Source organism: Perognathus longimembris, chromosome 18 (genome assembly GCF_023159225.1).
Source record: "Perognathus longimembris pacificus isolate PPM17 chromosome 18, ASM2315922v1, whole genome shotgun sequence".
Lineage (NCBI taxonomy): Eukaryota > Metazoa > Chordata > Mammalia > Rodentia > Heteromyidae > Perognathus > Perognathus longimembris.
In genome coordinates, this window is record NC_063178.1 from 14,374,588 (window position 1) to 14,395,741 (window position 21,154).

At 41.0% G+C, this 21,154-nt stretch overlaps 1 protein-coding gene across 1 annotated transcript in view; it reads left to right on the forward strand.

The window, feature by feature from the left end:
- The first annotated feature begins 1,521 nt into the window (after positions 1-1,521).
- Mrc1 (mannose receptor C-type 1) overlaps positions 1,522-21,154 on the forward strand; it is a 77,553-nt gene continuing 57,920 nt past the window's right edge. Inside the window, exons 1-4 of the mRNA XM_048367768.1 lie at positions 1,522-1,592; positions 11,816-12,217; positions 14,717-14,890; positions 19,210-19,374. Coding sequence (XP_048223725.1) covers positions 1,532-1,592; positions 11,816-12,217; positions 14,717-14,890; positions 19,210-19,374 — 802 coding nt within the window. The 5' untranslated portion in view covers positions 1,522-1,531. The remainder of the gene's footprint in view (positions 1,593-11,815; positions 12,218-14,716; positions 14,891-19,209; positions 19,375-21,154) is intronic.

The window sequence follows — 21,154 nt, forward strand, 5'->3', positions numbered from 1 at the left end:
CCTATGTTTCTTAGTTTTTTTCTTTCTATCAGAATAACCTTATAGTTAGAATGTTAAAAAAAATGGGAACCAGTATTGTTAAAAAGTAAAATGTGGGGCTGGGGATATAGCCTAGTGGCAAGAATGCCTGCCTCGAATACACGAGGCCCTAGGTTCAATTCCCCAGCACCACATATACAGAAAACGGCCAGAAGCGGCGCTGTGGCTCAAGTGGCGGAGTGCTAGCCTTGAGCGGGAAGAAGCCAGGGACAGTGCTCAGGCCCTGAGTCCAAGGCCCAGGACTGGCCAAAAAAAAAAAAAAAAAAAAAAAAAAGTAAAATGTGCAGTAAACTTTAGTCATAAAGGGAAAAAAAAAATCAACGAGGGAAATGCATTACAATTCTTATTAGAAAGTAAAGCATATAACTTTATCACAAAACACTAAAGAAAAACTAAAATTTCAAAAAAAATACATTTCCTGAAGCTTTCATTTGAGTAACCACTATTTCTCACACTCTGGTTTATAGGTTGACAACAGCTATCTAATCAAGTTCTATTTCAAAATGTTCTTCATTCATCTCTTAAAAGGAAAGTTGCTGGTGGTTAAAGTATTGTGTTTAGTGAAAGATCTGGTAACTTGCCACAAAAGCCAGAAGACCAGATTTTCTTTTCCCAGCAAGAGGACACACCGGTCTTGAAGAGGAGCTACTGGTTGAGCCTGGAAAGCAAGGCTTTTCTGCATATCCCTTGTGTTGAGAGAGAGAGAGAGAGAGAGAGAGAGAGAGAGAGAGAGAGATAGAGAGGAGGAGGAGGAGGAGGAGGAGGAGGAGGAGGAGGAGGAGGAGGAGGAGGAGGAGGAGGAGGAGGAGGAGGAGGAGGAGGAGGAGGAGGAGGAGGAGGAGGAGGAGGAGGAGGAGGAGGAGGAGGAGGAGGAGGAGGAGGAGAGGAGGAGGAGGAGGAGGAAGGGAATCAGAGAGACAGATCCATCAGTATCACCCCTCTGGTGACTATTTCTTCCAGGAGACTTCACCAGTTTAGTATCTGCTTTTGTCTGTAGGGAGACCTTTGAATGCACAGGGGAGCCCCAGTTTTCCTGCCCAGGTAGTGAGTAGCCTGCCAGGTTGGCCCCACCCAGCCTCCACCCAGCGGGCCCATCAGGCCACAGGCCCTGGTGTGTCCCCTCCACCCTCCCACAGGCCTGGCTGGCCACCCCAGGCAGGCCCTGGCCTCTCCTCCCCCACCCGCAGCCTTCTCCCACACGTGTGCCTCTCTCCCCTTCCCCTGTGCCTGCTCTTCTCAGAAGTTAGCTTACCAAGCAAAGTTTGTAACTTTGAATTCCTGTTTTGCTAACCAACCTCATGTGACAGGATATCTCCTTATTGGAGGGTTTTCCTAAATCCAGGAGCCATTTAAAAGGGAGAGATAACTCAGCACTGCTTTTCAGCCGGGCATCTCTGAGACCCCAGGCAACGGGGCACCAGGGCCTGGCTGGTTTGTGTCTGTCCTTCCTCCGTCTTCTCCATCAGCAGAAGATAAGGAGACACTGTGGGCCATGTGGCTGTACCTGTTCCTGGCTTTGATTGCTGCCATCCCCGTTGATGTTCAACTATTGGGTAAGTCTGTTCTGGGGGTGTGAGGGGCACTTTTGCTCTGGGGTGCTGTGGTACCTCTTCTTCTTTGGTTGATACTAATAGAGTTTTCCTGAGAAGAGGAAGGCATTTCCCCTTATCCTACTCTTAAGGATGGAATCAACCTGACATCTTCTCAAAAGCGACTTCTACACTCATTTTTCCCCTTGTGATATTTCCATCATTCATAATTTTTATTGCTAGTGAGTTCATCCTTATCTGTAGCTCAAAGAGTTCAAGCTGTCTCAACAGTTGGGTTTATCCTGTTTTTAAATGATTATTCATTGTCTGAATGTCTCATGAGGATCAGATACAGAACTTTCCAGATTTGCAAAGACACTCTTAGAAGTTGTCTTCCTATTTAGCCAGAGCCGGCCTGCTTAAGCTTTTACAGCTTTCCATTCCCAGTTCAATTTCGAGATGATGGACTAAGGATTTTTGACTTCACTTATTTTGGTTGCATCAACCTACTCATATTTGAGAGGCACAGTGTGTGTTGCTGGTCCTACTATGTGTCTAGAAAGCAAGTGCCGTAGGGGGAGAGTATTTGACCACAGAAAAGGCTAAATCCTTAATCAGCATTAAGTACTAGTTACCAAAACAAAAGCAAAGGCAGCATCATTTGTTCCAGCCTCTGTCACTTGCTAGCTGTGCGACCTTGGACAAGGGGCTTCTGTCTTTGTGCTTTCGTTTCCGGGTCTATCAAAGGGGGAGACTGCTATTTCCTGCCCCAACAGTGAGAGGATTTGTGTATGTGTGTGGAGATCAGAGTATAGTGACTCAAAACAAGCCTCTCCCTCTGCATACTCATAATCAATTGTCCTACAAAAGCAGTCTATGAAGCATTTTAAAAAGGAGTTTTTTCAAGAGCAAGAATGATGAAGAAGGATTCCGGGATATATATACATAGTCCTGACTCCAAAAGCATTTCTCTAAGGAGGAGCTGCCGAATCCGGGCACCCAAGATTGCAAGTGTAGGAAGGCACTGTCTGTCTCCTTCCTTTTAGGCAAGAGGATCTGCCTATTCTTTATGTCCCCAAAAGTAACAATTCAGACTGGAGAATCTAAGGCATGTGCTTTCTCAAGTAGAGTGGTGTGCTGAGATGACCTCCCATCATGAACCATCCGGGGCTATTTACAAGTTCTGCACTCTCAACCCAGCACAGCCCCAAAGAAAGAATTAGCCACATTATGTAGTTATGTTAAAAAAAAAACAAGTAAAAAGAGGAAGGATGTGGTAGTTGAATGATAGAGCCCTAGCCTCCAACATGCAAAAGCCTGAGGTCTGGTTCTCAGGACTGAGTTTCTCTCTCTCTCTCTCTCTCCTCTCCATACCTATACATTATACATATATTCAATATCTCTATTTAATGTATTTCTCTTTACAATCATGTCTATATTTAACATATTCATATATATGTATGTATATATGGGTGATTTGACTTTTATTAATGTGGCTTATTTCACCCAACCTATTGAAAGTATTATTCCTTAATGTTTTTACCAATATTAAATTTACTGGGTTATTTTTTACATCAATTCTCCAGACTAACCTTTTCAGTTTGTTGTGTACTGTGTACTTATGCCAGGTCTCAAATCACACGTGTCTCCTTTTCAACTCTCAGAGGTCACACATGGCTGCTGGCTCCCATCTTAGGTCATGCAAACAGAGCTCTTAATTTTCTCCTGAGCAAAAAGTGCTTGTCTGTTTTCTTAGGAATATTTCCCTGGTAGAGACAGCAGGATGCATTGTGCTGATTGATGACTTCCTCTTTCTGAGCACTGACATGGGGAGAGAGAAGGGGGTCCTGAGGATCTGCCCACAGTCTTAGGAAATACAGAGGAAGAACACAAAACAAAATGGGAATAAGAGTGTTGCTTCCAGAAATTTCTATTGTACCTAGGAGCCTGTAATTTTATTCTGTCTTTGCTTGGCCCAAGTAGCAGAATAGTGAGGGTAAAAGCAGGACACCTGCTTCTTAGCAGTAGATGGAAGAAATGTGGATTCTTAGGGGCCCTTTCCTGGCTTCCTACCCATGATGGAGCCCACAGGACAGTCTCCCTCTTTCCTGGTGACTTATCTCTTGTCAGACCTGAACCTTTCTCATCTGTCTCCAAGTAGCATCCCATCCAGGTAGAACTGAAAGCTTCTGTGGGCTGATGCCAGTTGTACCCGAAGAGACCAGGGCCGTTGACAGTGGATGCCCTTGCTCTTAGCCTGTCCTTCAGCCATACCACCAACATTTAGGCTGTAGTGGAGTTTGAACCACAGTAGAGACATAGTGAGGGTGGCATGGACGGTGAACTTGGACCATAACAGAAGAAGGTTAGTCGGGAAACACTCAGGTTTGGTTTGCTGTTTGCTAACAAATTGGTATGTGGAAGACAATGGAAACTATTTTCCCCAATTTACAAATGAGGAAATTGAGACTATGGCTAACCAATGGGGAACAAGAATTTGATGGTAAGTCAGCTGACTACCCTCCTTCCAAACATCCTCATCTACTACTAAGTCTCCTGCCTCCATGACAGGACACTGTGTTCCCATTTCCAGTGTCCTGTCCTTCTGTCCCTCTTCCTAAGTGGCTGTATCAGCTGTTCATTGTCTCTAATTTTATCCTGTTCTGAACCATTTCACACTGTGTTCAAGCCTGATTTCCCCAAACTCATGATAAGGGTAATAAACATGTATCAAATAGTTTTGAATCAAGAACTGTTCAAAGCATTAAAATTAGATCATTTCATTTCTTATAGCAATGAATGAGGAGGGATTACTACCTTCTTGCTGTTTACCAGAGGGAAAATGGAAATACAGAGTGGTGTTGAAAGTTGACTGAGATCACACATCTGGTAATCAGTGGAACCCAACACTAAAGCTCTGATCACACCCTAGTTGACAGGGCACAGACAAATCAGCTTATTTGCATGGCTCTGCATGGAAGAAAGGCATTGCAGATTCATCTTCCTACCTAAAGGTTTTGGTTGGTCCTCAGATCAGCCTCCTAGGTAACTAGGATTACAGGCGTGAGCCACTGGCATCTGGCAAATTCCCATTTTTAGGGAGGTTAGAGAGACACTGAAAGAATTCCCTGGCTTCTCCTTTCTCCTCAATGTCAGAATCCATACATATAGACACACGTGTGTGTGTGTGTGTGTGTGTGTGTGTGTGTGTGTGTGTCTACTTTCCCAAATGGACCCAGACAGTGGCATAAATCACTAGGTTCTCTGGGAAATGAATGAATGAAAGATGAAAGTAATTTTTTTATTGTTCTGTTATTCTTTTGCTCAACATTGCTAAACCAATTCTAGGTTCATTCCTTATGTCCACCTAAACATAGTTTTTGGTTTGTTTGTTTGTACATATATGAGGTGCATGATAAATATTCTTCCCTTTTTTTTTGGCTGGGAGGGTATTGTGGATTTTATATTTATTTACCAAGGCTCATGGGTGCACAGTATTTCGTAGTTTGGATTCTTCCAGAAGGTGACATCTGACAACTGCAGTCTGGTTTGAGTGCACGTAGTTTGATTGGAAGGCAATCTCGGAAGGCATTGCCGGAGGAATGGGGAAGTGAGACAGGAAGAGCAAGCGCTTTAAGAAACCTGTGACTACTGTAACAAGAGCTCAGATTTGTTGGGGTGCACTGAGCCAGCGCAGGCTGGGAGCCTCAGCATCATCCCAAGGGGCAAGGCACTGCGAGTGCGTCAATTCCCCTGAGCCAATGGTGGAAGACCAATCCTAGCAGCCATTTACTCTTGGTTCTTCTAGTCAGCCCTGCGTGGAAGCAGAGAGCTCAGATGGTCAGAAAACAACCCCACAATAAGATGTATTATGGCATTTGGGGAGTGAAGTTTGTATGTGTAGGTTTGGTAGAGGCCAATGGGAAATAGGAGGGACTTTGGCAGCTCCCACTACAAAATACTTGCTTATCTTCCTCTGTTCAGTGTCTCTGTCTTCCATAGTTTTGTTTTTTTTTTTTGGTATGGTTTAGTGACAGTATTTTATCTGTTAGTAGTGGAGAAAGTCTAAAGTTGTATTAGGAAATGTAGCCCTTCATTGTTACATCCCCCATATACTTAGCTTTTTAATTTCGTTTTTTATTTTCTGGTAGGTATAAAAATGTAACTGGTTGTTACTAGCTAATGGAACAACTTTAACTGCTAAGACACAATGAAAACCAGTGTTACTGGATATTTAGACTTTAGTTATATGTGCGTGCGTGCGTGCGTGCGTGCGTGTGTGTGTGTGTGTGTGTGTGTGTGTGTGCATGCCAGTCCTAAGGCTTGAAGTCAGAGCCTGGGTGCTGTCCCTGAGCTTTTATGCTCAAGACTAGAGATCTACCACTTGGAGCCACAGTGTCATTTCTGGCTTTTTTTGGTAGTCAATTGGAGATAAGAGCCTGATGGACTTTTTCTTACCTGGGCTGGCTTTGAACTGTGATCAGATATTCAGATCTCAGCCTCCTGAATATCTAGGATTACAGACATGAGCTATGGGCACCTGGCTTAGACTTCAGTTATTTTTAACCTGAAGTATCAGATTGAGGATTACCTGCTCTTTCCCAAGTGTATCTTGGTCTTTAACATTTCTGTCTTGAAATAATCACAACAGACTGTGTGTGTGTTGCTCAGTGTGGACAGGAACTTGTTTCCCTAGTTTGACACATTGTCACTAACACAGTGTCCTCGTTTGACAAATACTTGCTGAAATATAAAAATGAGATTCTAAAGGTGAAGTTAAAGTAGAAGGAGACTCTCCCTGGTGTTAAAAATGTGCTGCCAATAAGAATGAAGAGATAGATGCACATATTCTTACAGCCCATTCAGGAGATCATAGAGAAGCTAATTTAGCTAACCCACTGACATCCCTGTTCAAGGTTGCTGGATTTCTGTTACAAACGCGTATTTAGTATAAACAAGGGCTGTGACTCAAATGATAGAGCACTTGCCTCGCAAGAGCAAGGCCCTGAGTTCAAACCCCAGTATTACCAAACTAAAAAGTAGGAGTGCTTATAAATATGTTACAATAGTGTGTTTAGTTGTGACCCCAAAATAAAAATACCCCATGCTGTCTTCAAGTCAAGGTCCTAAATATACTTCCAGGGACAAGGATAATGCAAGCTGACAATTTGGGCAGAGGAGGCGGGTATGAGTGCATCACCTCAATGGGATAATGGTCCATTTCCTTGCATTGTCTGACAAAAGGAATGGCAACTTGCACTGCTTCTGAATGCCAGAAGATAAGTAAAGGAAACAAGAATAGATATGTGTGTATAAAACAGAAACTTTCAAGTGCCCTTTTCATACTTATAAAGGCTAGTATTTTCTTGACTAACGTATTTATAATTTAAATTTAAATTGACCCATAATTATGAGCCTATTATTCAAGAAAATAATTTATTGAAGTGACTAGTTAGAATGCTTCTGATTTAATGAATACTCTATCTTTCATTTGGCTAATATTTATTAAGAGATAAATATTAATGTAACATAATTATGTTAGAAATATAAATATAATCTATACATAGTAGTATGAACATTAATATTTATTAAGAGATAATAACTTTTGTGTGTATGTGTGCCCATCCTAGGACTTGAACTCAGAACTTGGCTGCTGTCTAAGCTTTTGGGTTCAAAGCTAGTGCTCTACCTCTTGAGCCACAGTTCCACTTCTGGCTTTTTGATGGTTAATTGGAAATAAGAGTCTCACAGACTGTTCTGTCCAGGCTGGCTTTAATTGCTATCCTCAGATCTCAGCCTCCTGAGTAGCTAGGATTACAGGCATGAGCCACAGGCACCCACCCTAACAGATTATTTATGCTTTCCAAAGAGAGACAACAGTACCAAATGAGAAAACTGAAGTTTCTCTTCTTATGGATTTTACGTTTAAGTAGAACTATATGGACGTAAAAGTAGTAAGCAAATGGAAGAAAAAGAATATATCTGGAGATGGTTATAGATGTTCTATAGAAAATAGAAGGGTAAAATGAGTTAGGACGGTCATCTTGCTAAGGAGTTGACTTTAATGAGTTTCTTCAGAAGGAGGAACTCCAAATCTGAGGTTGCTAAAGTGGGAATGACTTAGAGTGTTTAAGGAACAGAAAGGCAGCCTGGTTGGAAAGTGGTGAGTGTAAACAGAAATGAGAGCTGGCTTATGGCCCCGTCCAGTGAGCTGAAATGCAGAAGCTGGGTGTGTTCTTCAGGGATGCATTGGTGCCAGCCTCTAAGGCTTTCTATTGCTGGGGAACACACTTTAGTTAGAAACAAAGTCTCCTCCCAACCCCAAATCCCACAAAGGCAGAAGACAAAATGATTTTATGACCCAGTAGGCATTTAATCAGAATGTGTTGCAAAACGGGGCAATTCAATAATGAGATGAAAATAGAAAGAAACCTACGTTCTCTGTGTGGGTCAGTGGGTAGAACCCTTTATGTAGGGCTCTTTCTGCAAAAAGAAGTAAGGTGACAAGTCAGGCCCAGCTTCTCAAAGGACACTGGGAAATTAGCTCTAATCATCTGTGAGGATTCTATTTCAAGGAGAGTGAAGAGTTGAACAACAGCCTGATAGACTGGTGAAGTAGAATGTGGGGGGGAAGAGGGAGAGAGAGAAAGAGAGAGAGGAGAGCGGGGGGAATGAGTTACAAAGGCCAATGGGGCAAGCTGGAAACTCAGATTTCATATTCCAACTCAAGCCTTTCTTAGCTAGTTCTCTGGCACCATAACAGAATACTTGAGACAATCAGTTTATGAAGAGGAAAAATTCATTAGGCTTATAGTTTTGAAGGTTTCAGTCTATGATTGGTTAGAATTGTAGTGAGGCAACAAAACATGGTAGGAGTGAGAAGAGAGAAGGGAGCAGGAGTCTCCTCAACCCCTCTGGACTCACATCCCAGAAAGAACAAAGGGCCTGCCAAAAGGATCCCCATCCTGAAGGATCCACCACCTCCCTAAAGCACATGCTGAAGACAAGGCTTTAGCACAGAGTATCTGGGCGGACACTGAAGATCACACTGGAGTAGGTCCCAAGGCAGCCTGGAGACAGCAGTCCCTCTTTTGGGAATTCTCTTTTCCCCACAGTTTTTTTTTTTTCTTAAGTACTCAACCTGATTGGATAAAGCTACTCCCATTAAATGACAAACTCATCTTTTATTTTATTTTAATACTGGTCTTGGGGCATGAATTTGGGGCCTGGGTGCTGTCCCTAGTGCTATACCACTTGGGCCACAGCTCCACATCTGGTTTTTGCTTGTTTTTGTTTTTGGTGGTTAATTGAAGATAAAGGTCTTACAGACTTTGCTGTCTGAGCTGGCTTTGAACTGTGAGCTGAGACTTCAGCTTCCTGAGTAGCTAGGATTATAGGCAGGAGCCACTTGTGCCTGCCAAAAAGCTCACCTGTAAAAATCACCTGGCATTTGATATCACAATGATGGCACCAAGCTGACAAGTAAAATTAACCTTGTGGCATATTTTTGGCTGACACCAGTTGTATCGAGGATGCCACTTACAACTTATGAACCTGGGTGGTAGTGATGCCATTGGGGAAAAGATTGGATAGTTGTTTATGAAATACCACCATATATCAAGTAAAATTAACATGGGACTACACCAAATGACACAATTCTCAGAGTGTATTAGATTTTTAGGTAGGAAGACACTAAATTGGCACTTGTGTATAATAAGTGATCACAATAATAAAAGAAAAAAAAACCCATTTCCTTTTCCTACCTCATGTGCTTCATTGTGAGCCAAGTACCCTATTATTAGAATTGTAATACGATTGGCAAGACAGAATGTGACTCATTTTGTCACAGGAAGCCAGGAGGCAATGACAAAACAAAGTCAAGTGTGGGAAGTTGAGCTAGAATGGGAGGAGTCTTGCTCAGGTGTGGCATGTCCAGGTAATAGACGACAACTCCAAAATAGCCTCAGAAGCAGGGATTCTGCACCCAAGTTTTTTTTTTTTTTTTTTTTTTTTTTGGCCAGTCCTGGGCCTTGGACTCAGGGCCTGAGCACTGTCCCTGGCTTCTTCCCGCTCAAGGCTAGCACTCTGCCACTTGTGCCACAGCGCCGCTTCTGGCCGTTTTCTGTATATGTGGTGCTGGGGAATCGAACCTAGGGCCTCGTGTATCCGAGGCAGGCACTCTTGCCACTAGGCTATATCCCCAGCCCCTGCACCCAAGTTTTATGGAATCTCAATCCCAAGAAAGTAGAAGTTGAAGAGACAGAAATCTGAAGCAGCATAGAATTAAAAACCCAGGTGAAACAGAGTGAGGACGTGTCAATGAAGTGTAGACAACACCAGATAGAGAGGCGAGTTAGGAGAAAATTATCTTTTTGAGGATAAGATTAATTTTAAGCTTTAAATGGAAGATTCTAGACCTGCTCTGAGAGTGTAGGTGGTAATAACCTTACTGAGAAACTGAGAACAGCAAACAGAGCTTGACTTCGGTTAAGTCATTTGTAATCAGGGAAGATTTACCTAGTGATAATCTCATAGACTTCTTATTCTTATTTTATTTCAATGGATGGTTTGATTAGGAACAGCATCTGCAATACTGTCAGGACCATTTGGAAAAAAACAACTAATCAAAGTAGGAGAAACTTAGAGGTTTGCGCTTTATTTTCATGTCACAAAATTTAAAGACGTCAAGTTGTTTTTCATCTGTGTATTTGTTAGACATAAACAGAAAAAAAGAAAAGTACTTGGTATTAATTCAGTTTTGATTAAAGGGTAAAAAATTTGCTTACCAGATCCATTTTTCTTTCCTTTTTATTTTATTTTTTAATTTTTTTGCAAGAGGAAGTCCCATTTTGCTAGCAAGCAACTTTGGACTGTAAGCACAAGTGATTCACACACATTTGCTTATATCACCAGTTCCAACCTCTAAGCTTAAAGTCATGGTTCTTTCTGAAGTCATTCTTATAAAATATCATCTGTAATAATAGCTGACTTAGACTTATTAGTCCTTTATTAAAAATTTCACAAATCATTATGAAATACATTTTTGTATCTTCTATACAAGGGTTGAGTACACCAGTAAAATGAAAGGTGACATATTATTATAGACACATTAAGTGCTAAACATTTCGGTTCTCTATTATTAGCACACATGCACACAAAAGCAAAACTAAGACTAGTTTAGTTAACCTGCACTACCCAGAGATCACTTCAGAAACTATAGTTCACAAAATGAAGGGATATTATGTTTATTTTATTTGATCTAAAGTAAAAATGTTTTTTTAATTAAAAATATCATATGTAGGTGAAACCCATATGTGATTGTTGTGGTTATATCAGCAGGATAACTATGTAGGCTTCATCTATCTACCTCAAAAAGTGTAGGGAGGTGTTGGTTTCCAGAATTTTATGTTAAAGCATACATGTGTTTAATTTTACAGCTTCTGTATTCAATTACCCATATTTTTTCTTCATAATGATATTATTCTCACCTCCCTCTTCTTTGGTGGTACTGGGGGTCAAACTCAGGGTCTTGTGCATGTTGAGTAAGTTCTTTTCCACTTGAATTAACACCTCCATTTCCTTTTGCATTCATTACTTTTCAGACAGGATCTCATTTATATGCACTGATTGGCCTGGAGTGAATTCTGCCTATTTGCGCTTTCTATCACTGTACCCTGATCATTCCCTTCTTTTCGCTGCCTTTTTGTCTTCACTTCACTGTAATTTGGGGGCAGTTAAGTCAGGGTCCTACTTGAAGACTCTTCAAGACTAGGACATTGGGCTGGGAATGTGGCTTAGTGGTAAAGTGCTTGCCTCGCATGCATGAAGCCCTGGGTTCAATTCCTCTGCATCACATATATAGAAAAAACCAGAAGTGGCGCCATGGCTCACATGGTAGAGTGCTGGCCTTGAGGAAAAGAAGGCTGGGACAGTGCTCAGGCCCTGAGGGATGGCAAAAAAAAAAAAAAAAAGACTAGGACATTTTTTGAAAATTTTCCCCTGAGCACAGGTAGCCACAACTGCTAACCATGGCAGACCCTCAGCTCATGCACTTCCATTCCCTCTCTCCATTATTTGGAATTACCAGGAGAACAGGGCAGCATCCCAAGGCCTGTTGGCTTTCCTCTCTTTTCCTGTAATCACAAATATTTAGGGAAATAGAAAGTTTGGCACTTTTGACCTACAACATTACCATTACCACGTGGACACACTTAAGCCCATTTTCTTGTTTTCTCCCTTTTAAACAGATACCAGGCAATTTTTGATCTACAATGAAGATCACAAGCGCTGTGTGGAAGCCCTAAGTCCCACGTCTGTCCAAACTGCAGTTTGCAACCCAGATTCTGAATCTCAAAAATTCCGATGGGTGTCTGACTCCCAGGTGATGAGTGTTGCTTTTAAGTTATGCCTGGGGGTACCATCAAAATCCGATTGGGTTACTATCACTTTATATGCCTGCGACTCCAAGAGTGAACTTCAGAAATGGGAGTGCAAAAATGACACGCTTTTTGGGATCAGGGGTGAAGATTTATTTTTTAACTATGGCAATAAACAAGAGAAGAATATTATGCTCTACAAGGGATCTGGTTTATGGAGCAGGTGGAAGATTTACGGGACCACGGATGACTTATGCTCTAGAGGTTATGAAGGTAAGAACTTTCGTGTGAGATTTCTTCCAGCTTAGTTGTAATTCATGAATATAAACAAGTTCTGTCCTGTGCTAGAATTACTGATTCCATTCCTTATGCTTTGCCTCCTGTGTTCTGGACAATTTTCATAGGGAATGAATGTAATAGAAAGTTCTGAACAATAGTAAGCTATTTGTAACAGCTAAGGAGGACATAGCATGAGACTTCTATAAGTGTGGATTTGTTAAACAAAAGAGTGCAGCTTTCACTGTAATCTTTTCTACCCTCCCCTCCTATTTAGCATTATAAAGTTGTAAAATTAAATAAATCAAATCAAACCTTTCTTTTTTCTTTGGTTTAAGTTATCCTGGGAGAAGGGATGCTGAGAACAATATTCATTACCAATTCAAATCAGCTAAAATGGCATTTTGGGAAAATTCTTTGACAATTGGTATTTCTGGATGTTTCTGGTTTATTTTGTCATCTTTTGGGTATGTACAGACTGGTAGGAAAGCTGAGGAATTCATTTGTAAGTTAATAATGTAGTGTAGTTAGTTATCTCTCATATAATGACAGCACTTTGGGAAATTATTTTGTCCACAGCCAGTTCCATGAGCTCTTGAAGGTCAAAAAAAAATTAAGAGTATTTAGTCTTCCCTTACCATGGCCAGATTTCATTTTTTGTTGGCTGCTCAGAAACAGAGCGAAAAACCAAAGGAAAATTAAAAAAGGACTTGAAGCCTTTCAAAAAGGCTAGTCTCTTGAATGAGATGATGCTATCACCCATTTCAAGTTTGCATAGTTGGTTATTGTGAAGTGTTATCTAGAACAACCTCAAGGTCAGAGCACACTCCTGCCTTTGGAAACAAGAGATACCTATTTCCAAATTACTTTGTTACTGGAGCTGCCAAGATGGGCTGAAGCAAGCTTATCACAGTGAGAACAAATACAGGAATTGAGTTCTTTGAAAGGAGGTAGTTTGTCAGCTTTCTATCTTCTATCTGTATAAAACAGAGAGGAGGAGAGCATAGAAATGGAAGTCAAGCTCCCACAAAATTTATTCTAGGGCATTGATTGAACAAAATATAGATTTAAAAACTTTAAGAGAAGACAGTTGAGTAATATAACACAAGGATGAAACCAACCTGAGTCCAGTTCTTCAGAGGAGACAATTGTGATAATTGAGGGATTCAATGTGTAATAAGACACCATGGAACTGATTTCATATTAAAATACACGAAGAGTTCCCGGCTTCTACCATTTCTGTCCTCCCATTTGTCTTGAGACAACTATGTACAGGGTTTAGAACAGTGGCTGTTCTATTTTAATAGGCCTAAGAATGACCTGGAGAATTCAACATGCAGACTTCAAGGTTCTCTTCAAGGTTCTTACCACCCATATTCTCAATTAGCATACATGGGGGAAGGGCTCAGGAATTTGTGCACTGTTTTAAATAAAGACTTGAGTGCTTATGCTGAAGGTGATCACGTTTTGCCTACTGGCTAATGACCTCCCAATAGTTAAAGTAACCCTGCAGAAGAGTGTTTGCCTCGTATACATGAAGCCCTGAGTTCAATTCCCCAGCACCACATATACAGAAAATGGCCAGAAGTGGTGCTGTGGCTCAAGTGGCAGAGTGCTAGACTTGAGAAAAAAGAAGCCAGGGACAGTGCTCAGGCCCTGAGTTCAAGCCCCAGGACTGGCAAAAAAAAAAAAAGAACTTTTAGAACTTGAACAAATAATGTTGAGTGAGACAAGCCTAGAACACAGAAAACAAAGGGGCATGATCTCCCTGATATATGACTGTTAACAAAGGGAGACGGAGAGACAGTAGAGACCAAGTCTGTGAAACCAAAAACTGCTTGTCAAATAGTATTCCCCACAGGATTGGGGCAGCGACCCAACAGTATGTAACTAAAACCAAACAATTACTCAACATATAAAGGTCAAAAATTGACCTCTCAGGGGAATACAATAGCTCAAAAGCTATGTTTGTACGTTCATATAAGACTACTGTTGACATATGGTCTAATATCGACATTACATTTAAAGCCCTAGGCAAACTTTCTTGGGCGTGGCCACGTGGCTACTGTATATGTTCTTGATACATTGTATATTGTATATATGTCTACCTGACCTAGAGAAGGGATAGAAAAACAGGGAGTAAGATATCACAAGAAATGTACACACTGCCCTACTATGTAACTGTACCCTTTTTGCACAACACCTTGTCAAAAAATTTGTGTTCAATTAATAAATAAATTAAATTAAAAAAAATAACCCTGCAGCAGAGTTCAGAGGAAGGAAGAAAATGTGTTTCAATATACAGTGGCTATGAAGTAGTATTCAAGTTATTACAGATGGAGTTAGTACATACAGAAGCGGGAACCGAGCCAAAGACTGGGATAGAGGAGAAAGGGGACACACCAAGTACAATTAGAAGAGAGATGAGTTACCTTTGAGTGGAAAGTCAGTGTTGACAGGTGTGACTCACATGTACACATTAATCTATTTCTCCAGCCATGTACACACTCCTGGGCAATGCAAACGGGGCCACATGTGCCTTCCCATTCAAGTTTGGAAACAAGTGGTACGCAGATTGCACAAATGTTGGGCGATCAGATGGATGGCTCTGGTGTGGAACCACCACCGACTATGACACGGATAAGCTTTTTGGGTTTTGTCCATTGAAATGTAAGTAACTTCTGGCACATCTAACATAGCAATGTAAGGACCAGACCTTGGGTTTCCCTCCCACATTCTCCCCCCGCCCCTCCACATGAATACAGTTACTCATTCCCTCATTGGGTCTGGTTGTTTTGATTTTTACAGCGGAAACAACAGTCCAAGTGAGGTGAAGACCGGAATACAGATCTTCTAAATCTCAACCTAACATTCTATGTGTTCTGAATCTTGCTAAGAAGGTCAAACTGTGTTTCAACTCCCCCAGCATTTCTTTCATTGCATGACCCTTCATTTTTACCCACTCTCTGTTATTTTCTGAGATTTTAAGATCAACCATATTTTAGGTTTGATATACACTTAGTGTCAGAGATAGGAACTTGTTTTTCTCCAACCTACATTGTATAATGAATGAAGTGGAGGACTTGTGATGAGCCGTGTTCATGAGGGAAACTCATAACGTTGAATGTCTTTGGATATGTGTTAGAGAGCTAGCTTGAATATATTAAAAAGTGTAATTTTTAGCTGTTTTACTTCAAATTTATGTCTTCTGAGCCAAATTCTATGATTTTCCCTGTCTAATGTAGAAGTAAAACAGTGCAGAAAAAATGGTTCAACGTCCATATGCATTAAATAGTTCCAGTACAATTTATACTCTCAGACCATTGAGGGCTTTGTCATTTCACCATTTATTTCATTTTTGAGCTGCTTTCAGATTTTCATTTTGTCCTATGTCAGCCTCAAACTAGCAATTTCAATCCAGGAAAATGAGACAAGAGTTATTGACCTAGTCACACCAAGCATGTGGTCTCTGTTGTCTGTTGCACTGTTTACTGTAATGTCTTCCTTCTATTTAGGCATTTAGTTTCAAGTTTCTTGAGAACAGGAAAAGGAAAAGACCCAGTTCTATCAATTTGCCATAGCTTGCAACTTTAGTCTCCAACATCAGTTTTGTTTGTGTGAGAATTTGAACTCTTTGGGGAGTTGTACACTCAGCAAACCTGGGTATTCATTGAGAAATAATGCTTTAATTCCATAATTTAAAATGGAAAAAACCATATATACTTTGTTTAAACTTCTTTCTTTGGTCATTTATTTTGCTTCCTCCATTCCTCAACAAAGAAATAATTTTCCTTTATTCACTTTTACACATTTATCTTGTGATAAACCAAATACTTAAAGTTTCTAGAAGTAGTCATTTAAAATATCTTTGTGTTTGAATACATAAACTCTAGGTCTCATTTGGAAGGTCATACAAGGTGTCAGATATTGGAATTTATTTTGATTTAACATTCATAATTCAGATTACATTTGGGGGGGGTATGGGGCTTAATTAAACTCAGGGCACTGTCCCTGAGCTCTTTTTGCTCAAGGCTAGTGTGCTACCACTTCCCGTTTTCTAGTGGTTAATTGGAGATAAGCGCCTCACAGACTTTCCTGCCCAGGCTGGCTTGGAACCATAATCCTTAGATCTCAGCCTCTTGAGTAGGTGGGATTAAAGATGAGGGCCACCAGTGCCTGGCTCTAGATTAAAGAAAAGAATGGATTTATAGTTATTTAAGAGTTAGGGGTTGCAGTTTACTGTAGAGTACTCAGCATGCTCCAGGTCCTGGGTTTAGTCCCAAGCATCTCTCTCTCTCTCTTTCTCTTTCTCTCTCTCTCTCTCTCTCTCTCTCTCACACACACACACACACACACACACCAAAGACAATATTGCCTAAATCAAATAATAATGTATTTTCCTTTCTCTCTGATGTTCTATGGGGCCACAAGGTGTGGTGTGTGTGATACCAAAGTTACTTCCTTACCAGTTATGTGACACAGTTAGGGTCAGTTAAGGATCAGGACTGTACATAGTGTGCAGGGGCTCAATCTGGCATCCTGATACTTGTGAGGTGGAGATGAGAAGTTGTTGTGGTTCTAGGCTGGCAGAGCAGAATGAAAGGTCGTAAGACCCCATTTCAACCAATGACTAGGTCCAATTGAAAGTGTCTGTCATCCTAGATCCAAGGGCAGCAAAAGAAGAAAGATGGCAGCCCTTGCTGGTTGTAGCATAAATCCATCCCTACCTAAAAACAACCAGTGTAAAAGGTGACAGGAAGTGTGAATAACTACCTAACAAGTATGAGGTCCTGAGATCAGCCCTAGTGATGAAAGCAAAACAAAACAGTGACCCTAGCCAGTGGCTCACACCTGTATCCTAATGGTGAGGATCTCAGTTTGAAGCCAGCCTGGGCAGGAAAGTCCATGAGACTCTTGTCTCCAATTAATCATCAGAAAAATGGAAGTGACACAGTTGTTCAAAGTGGTAGAGTGCTAGCCTTGAGCAAAAAGAGCTCAGGGACAGTGCCCACATCCTGAGTTTAAGCCTAATGACTGACAACACACACACACACACACACACACACACACACACACAAAAAAAAAAAAAACAAAAAAAAAACAAAACAAAACAAACCATGACCTCATATGCCCTGTGGTTATGGAAAAATAGCTAATTTCTCAGTAACTCAAGTATTTCTCTGGCAATTTGAGAAGTTATGCCATCCTTCACATGTCTTGTAAACAATATCTAAAGAAAAGGGAACCGCCCCATTTGTAAGGAAATGTAAGAACTTGGAAAACATTATACTAAGTGAAGTGAGCCAGACCCAAAGAAACATGGACTCTATGGTTTCCCTCATAGGGAATAATTAGCACAGGTTTAGACTAGTCGCAGCAGAGGATCACAAGAGCCTAATAGCTATGCCCCTATGAACACATAAGATGATGCTAAGTGAAATGAACTCCATGTTATGGAAACGAGTGTTATATCACTGTTGTAATTACTTTCAACATGCCATGTGAAAACATAGCTTCTTTTGTTGATGATGCTTTTGTATCCCCTTTCTGTGGTTGTACCCGCGCTACCACTGTATCTCATTTAAATACACTGGATACTGTATATACTGGTATTAGAACTAGGGAAGTGAAAGGGCATATTAAAATTGAGAGACAAAGGATAAAAAGACAAACGACTCCAAAACCAATACTTGCAAAACCATTTGGTGTAAACCAACTGAACAACTCATGGAAGGAGAGGGAAAGGGTGGGGGGAGGGGGAAAATGAGGGAGGAGGTAACAAACAGTACAAGAAATGTACCCAAGGCCTAACGTATGAAACTGTAACCTCTCTATGCATCACTTTGACAATAAATAAGTATAAAAAAAAGAAAAGGGAAATAGAGATGTACTCCAAATGGCAGAGCCCCAAGCCTGAGTGAAAAAACGAGCGAGAGTACAAAGCAGTGAGTGCAAGCTCTCATATTTGCACACACACCCCCCCCACACATAAGATTTGCACAACATAAAACACATCAAATATTTCCTTCCTTTATTCAGCTTCCAACACCTTAAATATAAAAGTCCATAGATAATACCTGCATTATTAGCTTTTCATGGAGCACACCAAATTTATAGAGTATAGGGAATATAGTGAATATATAGGGAATCATACATAGCAAAGGAAAGGTAAACTGAAATAATAATTTTTTTACTCTGAGGAAAGAATAGCTAACCATCAATATCTACTATTACTAAGAGCCTCTTTAGTGAGATTGCATGTATTTTATCAAGAGAAAATGAATCTTGTCTACCTGTAGGATCCTCCCTTCTAATTCTTGTGTTTCTAAAGACCAAATTAAAATATGCAGACAACATATCCACTTGCAGAGAAAAGAGTGAATTATTTATTTTCTCCCTTATCTCAATATTTCTTTTTCTTGCTTGATTTAGAAAGCTGAGCTAATTGGCCCTATTCTCTATTTTTATTTTTTGGGTGCCAATACTGGGACTAGCCCTCTGCCACTTGTGCTAGAGCTCCACTTCTGGCTTATTGCCCCTTAGGGGAAAGGAGACGATGCATGGATTTTTTGCCATAGTTGCTTTGAACTGTCATCAAAAATCAGCCTCCTGAGTAGCTAGGATTACAGGTGTGAGCCACTGGCATCTGACTCTCTATTTTTACCTTTTTTTTTTTAACCTTACTTCCTAACCCAGCAGATATCAAATGTCTGAGAAGAAAAATAGAAATTTAATGCCTCTTTTTCTTTTTCCTTGAGACATGTGGAAAAGATTGGAAGTGGCTGGCCCTTTGAACTCCCAGGCTTCATTTCAGCAGTGAAGAAAATACATCTGGCTTTAAGAACAAGAAAGGATGGTGATGGGGGTGGGGTGGCGAGAAAAAGCTACCATGGCAGGCCATAATGCTAGTGGAATGGTTTAACCACTCTTGTTTCACGGGGTCATTGCCAGTGTTTGATGAGGACAATTCCTTCTGCCATCTTTTTCAGTTGAGGGCAGTGAAAGATTATGGAATAAAGATCCACTGACAGGCATTCTCTACCAGATAAACTCCAAGTCTGCTTTAACCTGGCACCAGGCAAGGAAGAGCTGCCAGCAGCAGGAAGCTGAGCTTTTGAGTGTCACCGAGATTCACGAGCAAACATACCTGACAGGTAAGGACCAAGAAGGAAAGTGAAGCTGTGAGTAAAACCAGGAGGGTTCCCTGTATAGAAGGGAACTGACAAGGGCCACAGGTGATTCTACACATGCTGAGAGACTTGGTCTTAAAGCAGAAAGGGTAGGTGATGCCACATGGCCCCATTCAGCAAGTGATGCCCTGAGCCGATCTTCTTTCTTCGCTTGGTTGTTGTGGTCTTCAGAGCCTGTGCGAGGGTTGTTCTGAGGCATAGGCATTGGCTGGCATCATGCTGATCAAGAATTCATGATGTAGATCTCACCAACCCAGAGACCTTCCATGAGCATCATGGCGTTCAAGATGATAAGATGAAATCCTGTCACCAGGAGGAGGAGACAAGTCAAGAACCGCTACACAGCCCCACATCCATTGTGCCCGAGGTCTCTAGCTCCCAGACTCTATAGCGTTTTTTTTTTTTAAATTATTTATTGTCCAAGTGATGTACAGAGGGGTTACAGTTTCATACATTAGGCCTGGGTACATTTTTTGTACTATTTGTTACATCCTCCCTCACACTCCCCTCCCCTTCTCCCTTCCCCTCTCCCCCCATGAGTTGTTCAGTTGGTTTATACCAAATGGTTTTGCAAGTATTGCTTTTGGAGTCCTTTGTCTTTTTATCCTTTGTCTCTTGATTTTGATATTCCTTTCCCTTCCCTAGTTCTAATACCAGTATATATGGTATCTATAGCTTTTTAAGTCGTATTGATAGAGCTTGGCCCAGGGTGGGAAGTGAGACCCTCTCTCAAAAATAACAAGAGCAGGAGAGGGTTAGAGGCATGGTGGTTAAGAATGGCCTTGTGGTTAAGAATGCTTACCTAGCATGAAGAAGATTCTGAGTTCTAACCCTAGTTCTGCCCCCACCCCCTAAAAAAAGTGAGCTTGTTTTTTCATAATTGGGAAACTTAGAGTGGAGCTGCTCAGATCCGACCCTAAGAATCCATGTCTTTCCTCTCTCCTTGGTGATTCAGCAAGGAGTGCACAGCTTTGCCTGACTAGACTTGTTTTTTGGTTCCTAGACTGAGTTCCAACACAGGCTGCAGGGCAAAGTTGTGTCAATCAACATTATGATTGGTATGTATACCAGGGACCCACACATGCCCTCAAAGATGCAGAAGTGACTTGGCTTCCGATGTTTATTTGGGTATTATCCAAGCCTGCAAAAACTTTTTTTTTTTTTTTACTTTATTGTCAAAGTGAAGTACAGAGGGGTTATAGTTTCATATGTAAGGAAGTGAGTACATTTCTTATCCTACTTGTTACCTCCTCCCTCATTTTCCCCTGCCTCCCCTTCCCCCTTTCCTCTCTCCACCCCCCCTTACCCCCCATGAGCCAAACTCTTTGAAACTACCAAAATGTAGCCTTTCAGGAAGGCTGGCTGATATCCTTGAGGTATTTTATTCTCAGCTTCTTTTGTTTATTGTTAAAGTGATATACAGAGGGGTTACAGTTTCATACATAAAGCAGTGAGTACATTTCTTTTTTTTTATTTTTTTATTTTTTTTTTCTCAAATTTTTATTATCAAACTGACGTACAGAGAGGTTACAGTGTCATACGTTGGGCAGTGAGTACATTTCTTATCAAACTTGTTTCCTTCTCCCTTATTTTCCTCCCTACTTCCTCCCTCTTCAATCCCCCCCATGAGTTGCACAGTTTGATTAAGGCATATACTTTTGTAAGTATTGCTGTTGCATTGGTTCGTCTTTTATCCTTTGTCTTTCCATTTTGATGTTCCCCTTCTCTTCCTTAGTTCCCATAA